Source organism: Camponotus vicinus, unplaced genomic scaffold (genome assembly GCF_025532165.1).
Source record: "Camponotus vicinus isolate PSW18456_S1 unplaced genomic scaffold, iyCamVici1.0 SCAF_1, whole genome shotgun sequence".
Lineage (NCBI taxonomy): Eukaryota > Metazoa > Arthropoda > Insecta > Hymenoptera > Formicidae > Camponotus > Camponotus vicinus.
In genome coordinates, this window is record NW_028141945.1 from 4,821,352 (window position 1) to 4,836,510 (window position 15,159).

At 39.5% G+C, this 15,159-nt stretch overlaps 1 protein-coding gene across 1 annotated transcript in view; it reads right to left on the reverse strand.

Annotated features, from left to right (window-relative positions):
* The window catches only part of Orb2 (cytoplasmic polyadenylation element-binding protein orb2), a 148,060-nt gene that overhangs the window by 20,612 nt on the left and 112,289 nt on the right, over window positions 1-15,159 (reverse strand). Inside the window, exons 4-7 of the mRNA XM_083094732.1 lie at window positions 1,868-2,128; window positions 1,676-1,788; window positions 413-805; window positions 71-181 (exon numbers count right to left, since the gene is read on the reverse strand). Of these exons, the coding sequence (XP_082950858.1) occupies window positions 71-181; window positions 413-805; window positions 1,676-1,788; window positions 1,868-2,128 (878 nt within the window). The remainder of the gene's footprint in view (window positions 1-70; window positions 182-412; window positions 806-1,675; window positions 1,789-1,867; window positions 2,129-15,159) is intronic.

Consider the following 15,159-nt stretch of genomic DNA (forward strand, 5'->3'; position numbering starts at 1 on the left):
CACTTTACAGCTTTTTTTATTTAATAATAACGATGAGTTGTATGTTACAAAACTGGTAACTGAAATATACCTGTAGGCAGGTGACGTTGGCGCAAAAAAACGGTGCGAATTTGCCTCCGCAGCGCTGGCCTTGACATTCGTCACACATTTGATCGTCCAGAACGTATGGTTTGACTTCGACCTGTTTGAAAAGAATCGCGATTAGCGAAGGAAAGATTCGAACAAGAAGGAAGCAAGTTCTTGTAATTTATAAAAGGTGTGCTTCATAAATAATGTAACGAAAAAAATCAGACTTGCTTCTTTCACTCGTGCTCTAAATTATCGTTGTCGTACCGATCTTATTTATTCAAGTCATCTAGTAAAAGAAATTATTAAAACTTTACGAGTTATTAAAACTTTTTCGCATTCATACCCTTTTGTCAATGTCGCCGTGCTGCAGCTGTACGAATCTGGCCGAGATGGCAGCTATGTAGCTTTGCTGATTACTGAAGGCGACCCGACCGGCTCCTTTGGGATACTTGAGCTCAGGATCGGTGTCGATGCCGGCGTAACAGACACCGCCGTAAAGCCGATCCATGATCATGGCGAGCTCCACGGCCTTGAGCGGCCGCGGCACCCCGCCAACGAAGACCGTCTTTCGCGGGTCGAGCGGCATGGAGGCGTCCAACACAAAGTCGGCATCGCTCAATCGCCACGGTCGGATTTGCACAGGTTTATCCTTAATCGTGGGCGAACTTACGCACAAGTAGAGCTTATCTTCGTCCTGAATGCAGGCGTCTATCAACTGCTGCACCGAGCCCTCGTCCTGAAATATCGAATAACATTTTATGAAATTCGAGTAAATCTTCTATAACGAGCTCGACCGTCTTTATAACAATGAAGAAGAGAAACGGAAAAAGTTAAAAACATCGTACTCTCTAAAAGTGAATCAGTGAAAATATCACTAATTTAAACAGTAAAATAAGATTTCACTGAGAATCAGTGAGTATTTTACTGATCTTCAGTGGAAACGCTTATTTTATCTTATATCTCACTGATTATGATCAGTTAAAATAAAATTCACTGTAAAACCAGTAAATTTCACTGTAAAATCAGTAATCGCTAATTCGTTCGTTTACCGCTATAATCGCTATCTCTCTCGTATTTAATTTTAGTCATAAGACTTACATAAAGTTTGCAAAGAGCAACAGATAAAATTAGAAATATTACTTCGATTTAATTTCTGATGCAATCTCAATAGAGAGAGGCTTCAGATGTTAAATCGATTTTATAAGTCGGACAAATAAATGTCTGGCGACTTAATGAAAATTATTCGTTCGTTATCTATTTAAAATAATAAGTTCAATATGCATGTAATATATATAAATAAAATAAAATTTTTAATATAATAAATATTTAGTAAATATAAATAAAATTTTTAATTTTATATGAAATAGATAGAGAAATGAATTGTAGTTTAATATTACTGACAATAACGAAAGAAATATTACTGATATAAGAGAAATATTACCGAGATATTACTGATTGAAACAGTCAAAATTATTAACCGATTCTTTCAATAAAATATCACTGATTTACAGTGCTGTACTTATAACTACTGTAATCAGTGACTATTTAGTGTTTTTCAGTGATAATACACTGATTCACTTTTAGAGAGTACACGTATATAATATACCTGGAAAAGCAGGAACGCGTAGCCCTTCGGTGGAAAGTAGGATTTGCTCTCTGCCTTGTGTGGCCAGTCCACGACCAGCGGACCGAAGCGGCGAAAACTGGCTGTGATTTCATCTGTCATAAAAAATGAGTGTATATATATATATATAATCTCCTCTACGTAATTATTCTCGATATGATATGATCCAAGTACCTTCGTCGATGTCAGGTGGCAGTCCGCCGACGAAGACTTTCCTGGAGAAACGTTCGCCGGTCTCGCTGCCCTGACTGTGCGGACTGCTCCGACTCGGCGATGAGAGCGGCGCCGCTTGGGATGCCGTTATACCGCCGCCTACGCCGACGCCGACTCCAACGCCAACTCCGACACCGACGCCGTCCAGCTGACTCGGCGCGTTCGGATCTTCCAGCAAGGTGCCACTTTGCTCCTCGAGACTCGGGAAGAACGGAGATTTACCTGGAAAGAGACATTTCCATGTGAGCAATTTTGGAAATTTTGAAAAATTTTCGCGAAACTCAGAGTACTCGATAACACATGTAAAATCGCGCTGATAGGAGATACGGTTTAGCGAGACGCGTTGACGGACAATCGAGGGGAAGAATAGCATGAAAGAGGAAATAATTGATGGATAATAAATACGAGGTTTTATGGCGATGCATGGGACGGTGAATTTGAATTAACGATCGGACGGCATGCGTCAAACGCAAAATCGTTATAAATCGTCCGCGGAAATCAAGGTTCGGATCTGACATTCCTTCTCCCGGATGTTTCATTATGCAATTGTGCGGAATCACATAATAAGCTGCGGGAGAGAATTATGTATTATATACGCGCGACGAAAACGATGGAAACAGATTTTGACATATCTTTTTGTTTCTTTTTTTTTTTGTGAAACCGGAAGTTTTGACGTTGCACAATTGAAATATAGCCTCGTAAAAGCATAATGCCGCTTACGTAACATTCTCGCTCTCGATGAAATAGGGGATTTCTTTAAAATATCGCACGAATGAATTATTTAATATTTTGAGAAAACATTATAAATATTTAGCATCGATCTGAGAAATCAATCATCGATAGGCTCGCGGCTCTTAGTTTCTTTAGACTGAGAGGTTCGAGGTGTCAATTAAAAATAAATAAATTAAAAATAAATTAAAAAAAAATGAAAAAAGAATAATAACAATAAAAAGAATACCAACTAAATTATATCAAAATAAATAGAGAATTACAATGATTAAAAAAGATAAAGCATTACGAGTGTTTACGCATTTTAAAATTATTTGTAACCAAAACTCAAATTTGCATATCAGAAGCAATTTTTAAAGTATTAGCTATTTTAGACGTGATATGACTATTATTCGAAGAAATATACCCCTGATATAATAATTCCCTTGTTTTAAGCTTTATGTAATACATAATTATATGTATGCAGTTTTCTTAAATTGCCGCGAATTACAGTTAAATATAATTATTAAATTATATATTTTCTTGAGAAGAGGGAGAAGGGCTTTGAAAGTTGAACGCTGCGGGCTCGAAAGAAAGACTCAGAGTCTGACATCGTAAATATCGGTAATTTGACGGCAACTGCGCGCGCGGGGCCCGTCCATTTCGGAGCAAAATGGTCTCGCGTGCACCACAGATGCACGTGAACACCGTGCACGCGGAAGATCACGCGCGCAGCGGCCGGTCATTAATTATTCGCGCGGATAATCGCGGCGAGTCGACAAACGCGAAGGAGAGCAGATCGCCGAGAGCTCGATAATTCAGCGAGAACGATCGCGGAAAGGAAAGTCGCCTTCATCGATCATCGGGAAGCGAAGAAGGGAAGTGAAGAAAAAAAAGAGCGGACTCACTGTATCTCCTCCTGATGGGAAATCTCGCTCTCCTGATAAACGTCGCCATCGACGCGATCGTCGCGATGATCGAGATCGCGAGCCGATATATTCGCGAGATTCGACGCACTATCTGTCTGTCGCTTCTCGGAGGCGCTGTTTGTTTCTCCCGTTTCGTCGTTAGGGGAGAGAGAAAAAAAAGGAAAAACAGTAAACAGAGTGCAACGCACTTTAAATGACACGTCGCCGCGAAGACGTCGCCGCGAAGACGTCGCCGGTTTTGCCGAAACAAGCGAACCGCGTCGTCAGCCTGCTCATTTTTTTTTCCGTGCCATTCCGATCGTATGCATCTAACCGGAAACATAAATACGAAGGGCTCATAGAGTCTAATATTTGCGTATTTCGGTTCGGCGACAAGCATGGCCCCAGAGTTTTATTTATTTACGAATTCAGTAGTATTATGTATATATAATGTCCGTCTGTTACACACACTTACACGAGCTGATAATTATTTTAAATATATGTAGGTAATTACGCATGTGAGATAGGAATATACGGTATATATACAGGGTGTCTCACGTCGAACGTGATACGTCTCGGCGGATCAAAGGGGGAGAAGAAAATTACGGGACCCTTATCATAAATATATCAGTTGAAGTTAATGAAGCATTAATTGATATTTATGGGACTAGCTTGTAGAGGGGAAGAAAATATAGGCAGAGATTGTTCGAAGTACAGGCGGAACACACCCTGTATATTCCCTGGTAACAATCAATCGATGATTTTTTTTTTCACGTCAATGTTTAATGCGCGCTCGACGTGCGGACGAAATTATTGCCGCGAAATTGCGGCACAAACTTCAACTTTCGTATGCAAGAGGCGATGAAGAATTACGTAAGAATCGATACGGGGGCGGGCGTATACAATTTACACCCGTAATTTCACGTGTAAGACATTTAAGACACGCCGCATCACCATCCCATCGGATCTCCGCGATTTTAATACATCGCACCCATGCATCTTAAGTGCCGTTTGCATAAGAATTTATGGTGCTATTTTATGACTTTGTGTAGCTGTGCTACAGAATTTTTATTGTTGTATAGCCATATCTCTTGCACATCATTTATAGGAATACTTAGCACTCTGTAATAGAAAAAAATTCTTTCTCTCCTTGTCAGAATTTTTTGCATATTTTATTTTTTAATTTTTTTTATTTTCCATGTTTGAGTCTTAAAATTTGTTATTTGTGTTATTCTATTGACGAGTGTTAAGTTTGTACATCGAGACAAAAGTTAAAACAAACTAACAATTCTATTACCTTTCTTATAAATAATATTTCGATTTATTAATTCCGCGTTTCCGATTCGTGGCGTTAATTCTTTGAGTGAACAGTACTTTACATTGTGTGTCATGATATCGGCAACATGGTGTGTGCTTTCGACTCTGTATCTTACATACATTAACATAAATAACATTGTAAGCGCATCTATAATTCACTGGTGAATCGATAACACGTAAATGAACCCTACGAACTCGCATACGAGGGTAAGCGAATGCGCTCCGAAATATTTCACGATGATTTTACCGATATTTTAGAGCTCGGACAGCACTATAATTAATTTATATATTCTAATTTGCGCGTATTATGTGGTGCTATGATATCACAGATCGTCTCGATGTATAAATCTCTATTTTTCGATTTGATCGAATTGATAATCCTTTTAGCGAGTTTAAATTTCAGGAATATTTATTTACGCAAAATGTTACTCGTCAATTTCGTCAGCGCAGCATTGTCTTTATTGCGACGAGTGTGTACATTTCGAAGCGTTTCGAAATTCTTCCTTTGATTTCGCGATTTCGCTGCCCGTAAAGGAAATTCCATTCGGACCATGATATCTAGGTCAATTGCTCTGGCGCTTCGGTGGCAGTTTTAAGAGCGAGGCTCGCGTGGCGAAATCAAAATAACAGCGTAAAAATATACCGATGCAAACATATAGGCATTTGAATTCACGGATATTAAACGTAGATTTATGACGATACTTACTGGAACTTATTATTATTGTCGGAAGTAACATATTTCGATATCTAGATTATCTTATATGCACGTCAGATTTGAAGCTTCGGACTCATCTCTTATTAAATTTCAAACAATTTCGTAATATTATACTCTTCGGTTACTATCGGTTATCACGGCTTTTCATATTTCATCAAAATGCAAAATCGAGAGAAATAATCCAGAATCATATCTGCTTTCAATATGTATGATACATATGCATTTATGCGGTGCACAGGGTATCTCAGATTGAAAAAGTATCTTAAAAACTCGATGCATTTTTATGTAACACGTAGAATACCTCAGATTTGAAAAATATTTTTATTTATTTATTATTTTCGCGAAATGTAGATACAAATGTAGAACCCTTTCAACATAGCCTCGTAATGAAGATTGGCAAAAACTAAAATAAAAGGTGTAATTTTGAGATGTTTAAATCGAGTAACACAGTTTCGGGTGAGACCTAGATAAAAATTACGTAGAAAAAATTTTAAAAATACAAGAAATATCTCGGTAAAAAAATAGCGCAAAAAACAGAAACAGAGATACAGCTTACGCATCCTAGATTAACCTGAAAAAATACGCGAGAATATACATGCTATTCGATACTCTAGCAACTTCTGCACGAAACGGAAGCCACAGAGTATCCTGGCGAAGCCAGACAAGAGGCGATTAGAGTCCTCGCAGACTCTGATTCGAGAAAACTATGCGCGAGGATCCGATCCTCTCACCCGGCGGCGTATCTCGCTAGTTTACAAATTAGTCGGAAGCCCTGTGTACCGCATAATCGTCTAGTTATCCAGAGAACTGACCCATCGAGCTCGACGCCGCCAGCCTGTCTTCGCCCTGGACACGCGTCCAATTACTGCCGGGATCAATGACTTTCCCATCGCGCGCGGTTGTATGTATACGCGATTGCATTTATATCTTTCCCCGTGGAGCTCGCCGCCAGTCAAAACGCGACAAGCTGTTTTCCTTCTCCTTCATGCTCTCTCGTTTTTTTTTATTCTCATAAATTTGCATGGCTCCGACTTCCCCTCGTCGCTCGCAATCAGACCTCCCTCCTTCTCCTTCCCTTGGCCGTTTCACCTTCTCGTCACCAAGGAAGACACGGAAGAAGAGGGAGAGAAAGAGCGAGGGACAGTAAGAAGGGAATAATCCGGGAACGAACGGGAAGCCAACTATGACGACAAGGACGATGATGACGCGCATTCAATCTGATTGCCGACGAGGAAAGCGAGAGAAGAAGAGAGAGAGAGGGACTTCTCTCGTCGAGATGTAGAGGGGGAGAGCGAGAGATCGGGGCATTTATGTCGTTTGCCGTCTCTCACTCGTGAAGTGGATTCGGTATGTCTCTCGGCGCAGAGAGATGAAGATTCGTATGACAATGATCAAGAGACACTGCGCGATTATCCTCCGCGCGTAGGAGGAACGTGCTTGGATTAGCAGCAGGTGCGTTCATCCCTCGATGAGACCTGAATTGCGTCGCTCGAAAATTAAATTTTCACGCGCGTTGCACCAAGTGCAATTACATAATTTAATGATAATTATTTAAATAAATGCTAGCAATACTATACGAATAATTAAATATTAATATATTAATACATATTAATAACGTTATATAATTATAATAATTATCATTATAATATATATAATTGGCTCAATAAATGCTAATATAAGTCTAGCTGTTTGAGCGAAAGATCAAGTTTCGTAAAAAAATTATGATATATACATTTATATGGTGTATTTTGAATATATTTCTGTAATAAAGGAGCTTTACAACGGTAAGTGTATCGTGATTTACGAATGCGGACGCGAACCCCGCTTCCTATCTTCTCGATTCAGTGAGATTATGTTTAAATTATGCAGTCTTCTTAACCCCTCGGTTCATCTTAAGCTACCGAAATGAGATTTGGATATTGCTCGAAAGAAAATGCGTGCTCTGTGACCCTCTGTCGAGAAAGACTAGTCGATGATATTAGAAAAGTAAAGTTGTAATCTAATATTACAAATTGACGGTATTAAACGTCCGCTCGTGTTAAATTTATGATAATTTAACGGAGAACCGTTCACACCAATATCAACAGATGCAACATAATTGCATAGTCATAATTTACATAACGGCTCACGTAAGTAACACCGCAGGATACCGTAATATGTGTCAGAATTTTGGGTCGATCTTTCTTACAGAAAATACAGAGGGAAATGTATTTATCGCAATCTTTAATATTCTAAATTAAATACCTGGATAATTAAAATCGAATCCAAGCGCGGATGAAACTTTTGACGTTTAATCGCATTTTCAAAGTTTACAGTTTACGAGAAAGCGAGTTCCTTCAAATTGAATAGTCTCGTCTTTGATAATTCAAAAACTACCAGTGTACCTCGGCAGTCGCTTCAATTAAGGGGACGGTCTCAAAGAATTTTCCGTGCAAATTTAAGAGCAGGGACTCCCTGCATAATTTCCTCGCGACAGAAATTAAACTCGAACGCCGTCTGCGCGCGGAGCGCACACAATGCGTTCTAAATTCTGCCTCGGACGTACGGTTACGCAACGCTCGTTTGCCGTGCTGAATAATGCTGCGTCGCTCGCGTGAATCTAAAATCGGCAGTCGAGGAGTCGGTTGTCTCGTTAGAGATCGGATTTGTATGCGCGCGACGCCGTCCGGGCTCCGCGTGCAACGCGTCTCTTGCCAATCGGACGAAGAAAGTGCAACCTTGCGATTCTCCGAAAAGAATAAGCCCGACGTTAATAGCGCGCGACGCGAAAATTCGACTTGCGAACATCATGCGCGGCCAGGTAACGCTATTCTTATCACCGTTGCCGAGAGCGTGATTCGTCGCGTAATTTATTCGCGCACGTGGCGTCGCTCGCATTCGTTGCATCTCGAGCAATTTCGATTTATTTCAGAGTTCACGCTAATTACATTTTAATTATGCAATATTCAATTTAAAGCGTACGCGCGTGTCGGTAAATTGCATGTAATTATATTAAAAAAATAATATTATTAATTATGTATAGAGAGGATGCGTAATTAATTCGCGCTTCGCGTTTAATTGCGTGTGTTTCGACGACGGATAATTCCTGAGAAAAGAATTATAACCGAGGAATTATTATTGGCGCGTGTTGATTACATCACATGCAGAAATGTTTCTCTGATTATCCGGCGACGGGCGACTCTTCGTTACTTTTTCAAGCGCGAAACGTCTCGTAATTCAGTTTCCGCGTTTACGGGCTCACGATTTATCCGGCTTCTTCACCGTACAATTTCACCTCGTCGTCGTGCGCGGGATCGATTACTCGGTGTGCCCCAAGATACGACGAGGGGACGGTCTGGAACTTCTCTCCCGCTCCTCTCTCATGATCCGCCATCAATCATTCCGCAACTTTTGCGGAAGCCTCGATTGCGGGAAGGGGACACGACTACCGTTGCCGGCGGTAATTTTAGAATGCTTTGTCGACCGACAAAGGCACGCGCTCCCTCATCTCTCTCTTTCTCTCTCTCGTTCTGTCAACGCGGCGATATAAAGTCGCGTCGTCATCGAAGTAATGGAATTAAATTTGCAAATAGCACTCTTCTTTCTCGGTCGCACAAAGATTACCGTATCTCGTAAAAATGTTATGGTGCTGGCATGAGACGAACGTCAAGCTACAATTCTCTTTATCTTTTATAAGGAAGTAGCATATAATAAAACTCGTTAAAACGGATACGGATCCACTTGCGTTATAACTTGGACATGAATATGAACTTGTTTACGTGATATTAAATAACAAACGTCGCCGAGAAATTAAAGTCAAAGGTAAAATTAGGGAATTGGTATCAACACACGTGGTAATCGAATAAACGATTAGCGTAATTCCGGTCGTGCATCTCGTAGCGACTGCGACAACGATCAGATTGACATTTAAATTATAATGTCGTTAAATATACATATTTGTTACCAAACACACGCGTGATGCAGAGCAATAATGATTGCAATGCACGTGCATGCGAATAGTCACTGCGAATAGTCGCTTGGCCGCGGCTGCACTTGTTCGGATCGTTTATTTATAGGACGGAGGAGGGCAATATCGGTCAGCGCGATATAGGTCACATCAATACTCGCGGCGAACGCTCGATCCGGGGTTAAGGGAAATTATATCCTTGCGGTCACATACATCTTTCTCTTTCTTCTCGATCGGGTTTATAACGTGAAAGTGATCGGAGAAATATCGCGGCTAGGAACTTGGCATTTCGACCGCACTTGTTTCTAATCGCTTTTAATTAATTTATCTCGTCGGAATTAATTTATTCCTCCCATTTACTATTCGAGCAACTTTCCAAATATGTCTATATCAAAGAACACTTAAGAAGAACAACGGATTAAGCTGTGTGCGATTTATCGCGTCCTGACAGAAGTACTTAGCGAGGCAATACTTGGAGTTAAATGCAGCATTATTTAGCGAGTCATCGTAGCTACATATTTAGAGATGCAACGCACAAAGATTAAGGAAAAGACGAATGTTTGAATATTTCCTCATCATAAATATAACCGTTAAAACGATTATAAAATAAACCTTAATCTCTAACGTAGGGATTTATTTTATAACAAGGTGGAATTAAGCGATATTCACGAGACCTCCTTATGCTCCTCAAACTCGGTTAAATTTCCATTTGCGGTTAAACTACAGCTTACAACTTTGATTCAATTTGCGAACAAATTCTTGTTCCGACAACTCTATTCAGACTGCAATTGCTGCGCTACGCAGTCGAAGGCAGGAGTCGCATCGCGACCAGGAACACCAAATTCCTTGCAAACCACAGGATTTCGAACAGCCTCGATCGCGATCGATGGCGCAAGGAGAGAGGACTAGGGAACGCGTTCCTCTCTATCACGGGTCAACAAATTCGGATCTGTAGGTCGCATACCAGGGCGCGCACACCAGCGTTCGCGATATCGGCACGAGAAACGTGACTAGCACTGGCACTGGCTGGCTGGTATTGATCAGATGTATACGACGAACGTAACCGGGGCCCAGGCCCGCGGCTCGGTTCCCGGGCCTCGGTTTCCCATCAATCATCCCGTAACTCCGACAGGAGCTTCGATCGTCAAGGGCGAGGCCGCACTTGTGCCGAGTTAAATACGAGTCTGATTTGTTCCGTCATTATAATTGCGCAACACCTAAGAAATTCATGATAAAACTATGAAATTTTTTTTCACTCAGATTTGTACGAAATATACATAAATGAAATCGCAAACAATGATATATAAAAATACTTTATCGCAAGTTTGTTGAAATAATATAAAATTACATCTATATTTACTTAAAAAAATAAGGGAAAAATAAGATTGATGAAACGAAAATTGAGACGATACATTGTACACGTAAGGCATTTTGAGCTTTAAAATTATCTTCTTAAAATTGTATTTATTATTACGTATTTAAAAGTTATAAAAAACGAGAGATTTTTCTTTTTCCAACATCCGGTTGCAAAAAATATTGCATTACATGAATTTAACTCGAGTGAAAAATGCCGGAGCAGCGTCAGACCGTGGCTTCGAGTGGCTCTAAGACTCGTGACATACGAGAGCCGCACGCTCTCGTTCGAAGGCCGACCTACGAGGGGGAGGAAACACGTAGGAGGATATCGCGTGAACAGGGGGAAGAGCGTGGAAGTGTCTCCGGTGCACAGTGTGGGTTCGTACGTGCGCGTGATAGACAGAGCGCAGCTAGGGAGAGACTTTAGAGCCCGGGGTTCGGCACTCTAATCCCGGCGCCTTTACCCGGTTTTCAGCCCCCTGTACCCGCTTTTCCCCGCCATCACCACCCCATCTCTCCCTCCACCCCCTTCCGTCTTCTATCGATCTACCCGTGCACCGAGTGCAGCTCGGTCGGCTGGTACGTTGCACATCATCGCCGCCGGACTCGCAAAAGCCCGGCGCTCTCGTGTTGGTTCCGTGACAACAGAAAGGTACGTCGTCGAATAAAAAGAAAGGAAGAGAGAGAGAGAGAGAAAGAGAGAATTTTTCGCGCGCGAACAGTATTTTATCACCATCAAAATAAACAAATATTGATGGAATATAATTCAGCTTATTGATCTTATAAATCTTTGCAGTATCTTGCTACTAAAAAAAAATCTATAAGCCAATTTAACTTTCATTCGAAAAATTTTGAATGTAAGTTTCGCTCGATGAAACTTGTTAAATGCATGATATATAAAGTTAAGTTAGAGTTCGTTCTCTAGATGGTATCTCTACGATAAAATGTAATTACCAAACTAGCTATGACTGACAAATAATAAAATGTTGCAAATTTTTATGAAGAATTATAATATACGCTACAAAAGATATACCGATAAAATATCTAAAGAATTTATTGTTTTGATTATTATGCGTCGATTAGACGATTTGTTAAAATTTATCAGATCTGTATTTCGCGAAGTGGAGATTCATTGAAACAAAGAGAAAAATTTTCCGCAGGAAACGACAAAAATAGAGGAACATGAATGATCATGATCTAATTATTTGATACGCCGAAGAGAAATGTCTTTGACAGACCATGCACACGTGTTTCCATAAATCTCCAGTTTTTTCTCATCATTTTTCTCGACGGTACGTGATTAGCTTTTATCAATGTTCGTAGAAGAGATTGGACGGCCGATTAGAAATAGTACCATTCGTCAACGATCGGATCCCAAAATCAGATCAGATCTGCTTCTGCGATTGCTGATCATACATTTTGCTTTCCAATACATATATTTGGAATTGGGTCACGTTGTTACGTTTTGTTTAGTTAATCTCTCCGATTTTCCATCCGAGAGATGAAAAAGGCAAAAGAAGAATCACGTACGATCGGCTTAGATTCCTTCGAGGGTCTTGTGTCGATACCAATAACGATAACATCTTTTTAACGTCACAAATGTGATAGTATTTGTACGTAATCCTGCTGATTTAAACTACGCGATGTCTCCAAGCCGATTAAGCTCGTTACTGGCGTATTTCGGCGGTCTCACTCTTGTAGGATATATTTTATAGGAAATCTTTAATACTCTCTTTTCCCAATTAAATTCACAAATACTGGACAATGTTACATAATAAAATCTCATTGGTTGTACTTTTGCAACGAATAAGATATGCGATATTTTAAGTACTTAAACTTTGACATGACTGTAAGCGTCTGATTATTACTTTGTTACTAACGATATGAATAAGATAAAGAGATTACAAGCGGAAATACTTTCTTCTTTTGTTGTTTTATTATAAACTACTTAGCTTTGCGATTCAATTCTTATGTTAATTTACGAGCATATCTCGCGGGAATCTTCGCTGATACCGAGCTTAGAGATAACTACACACAGTTTAAAAATAATCCGCGTATTTAAATTCCAATTTTTTAACATCGAGAGAAACTTAAGCCCGAGTAGAGAGACCGGAAGAGAAGGGGAAATAAGCAGGGATAAGAGGTAACGGTACTAATGCGCCCCTCATGATTTCAATCCATGTTCGAGGGGAATCATCTCATGGGGATTGACTATGATTGGACAGGTTAGTGCGAGAGCTGCTTTAGCATCTCTAACAATCGACCGATCGAGGCAAACCCGAATCGGTACACATACACGTGATTGGAATGCGAAAAAACGAAATTATACAGAGGCGGGATAGAAGTAAGAAGTTATTAAAAGGATTGGCGAGTCTCGGAAATATTTAGCTTTTCGAAAAGGGTTAGCCAAGACCGCTTTTTCGTTCGTATTTCAACATGAGATATATTCTCAGATGAATAGATGAAATATCGTTTGTGGTTGGGATGACTAGGCTCTGATAATCTCGTTTTTACTGTTCAACGTAAAATTATTTAATATTAATTCAATCTCTCTCTTTTTCTTCTCGTATGTAGCATGTTATAAAAATAAACATAGTCCGAATAATAGCAGCATTTAAATTAATAAAGTCTCCATCTGATCAAATTCAAATAACGCATTCTCATATTGAATTTAATTGCGAGTCACGATTGATAAAAATTGTATACAATTAATTTGAAGTTAGGAGTCACAATCATCTTATTACATAAATCGAATGGCATAAGTTGTATCTACGAATTAAGAAAGAAAACTAAAGAGAGATAAATATATGTCAATACTGTGTATATAAGTAACGATCTTAATAAATAATTTAATAACGATGAGTAATTAATGTCGTAATTAAAATTCAGTCAACTTAACACGCTGTAATTCTAATTCAGACAAATTATGTAACACTCAGCATAATGCTAATTTATTTTATAAATATTGCTATTTAGCTTTAAAGATAATTTTAAGATATATTTTATTCCATTTTAATTTGTTAAAATTCTTTATATATTTTAAAGTATCTGTTTTATTAATTATTTCTTGCGACTTCGCATTTCTTAGTTATGATGTGTGCAAAGAAATATTAGCACGCATAAATACGAGTTTTAAAAAATGATCGTTCCAGATAATGCGCAGATTCTCTCGACGATTTATAAATGAGACGCTGATTTTTCATCGACGCGTTGCTCGTCATAAATAAGAAACGCAAAATGCGACTGCGATAATCCACGCCGACCTTTGAGAACTTTTGCCACTTGGGATACTTTCCGGAAACTCTCGGCGTAAAAACATCTCGTAATGCGCTGTCAATCTGTTCACGGGCACGTGTCGTGTTAACGTGCGCGTACGCGCTTTTAACGTGCACGCGTGCCACGTACGCACCTGTGCAGAGAAAGATTCAGGCGCCTGTCTCACAAGAACGCCGTGAAAAAGCGAAGGAAAGTGAATCCCCAGTCGAGATGCGCGATTGACGGCCTCTCGTCTATGTGTATAGCGGGTGCCCTCATCACGCGGAATTACATCTGAAAAGGTGGCTCTTAAGGACGACCGGTTGTTGTGAAAACAGAAGTCTCTCTCTCTCTCTCTTTCTCTCTTCAGCGAGGAGGCGCGTGTGATTTGTACGGGGAATTTATTGAGTTACTATGGAGGACTCTCGAGTAAAAGGCATTCGGTGGCTGGAAAATGGCATATGCTTATTATCACGCGTTCTTTAATGAATTGGTGTCTCCAGCGAGCGTTTCAAGCATCGTTAACGCCGTTAATTTCGAACTCGTTTTCGCTCGAGATTATCGAAAATCGATCCCGACTCGCTAATGACATTTATAGCGGCGCGGAATAGATGTACGAAAATACAACGTGTCAGATCCAAAAGAGATAACGAGGAGCGGAATATAACTTCGATCGATCAATTACGAGAGACAGAGAGAGAGAAAATCACGGTGGGCTAATTCATATCTTTCAATTCCAGCAAGAATAATTATAAGTATAGCCTTGTGACCTCGTAAGAGAGATTTGCAAAAATTACAATAGTATATGAACGTTTATCGATTATTGCAGAAAATAGAGAGTTACAAATAATATAAAAATTATTTATAGAAAAAACTTTAATATTGAAAATATATATACTCTTTATAAAACAAATAAAGACAAAGATCTTTCTCTATCTCTTATGAAACATGGATATGTAAAAATTTAACTGCACATGGAGCTAATTTTCAAAACGTTTATGGAAGTGAAAAAATTTTGAAAATGATAACAAAAAATTTGATTGAAAAG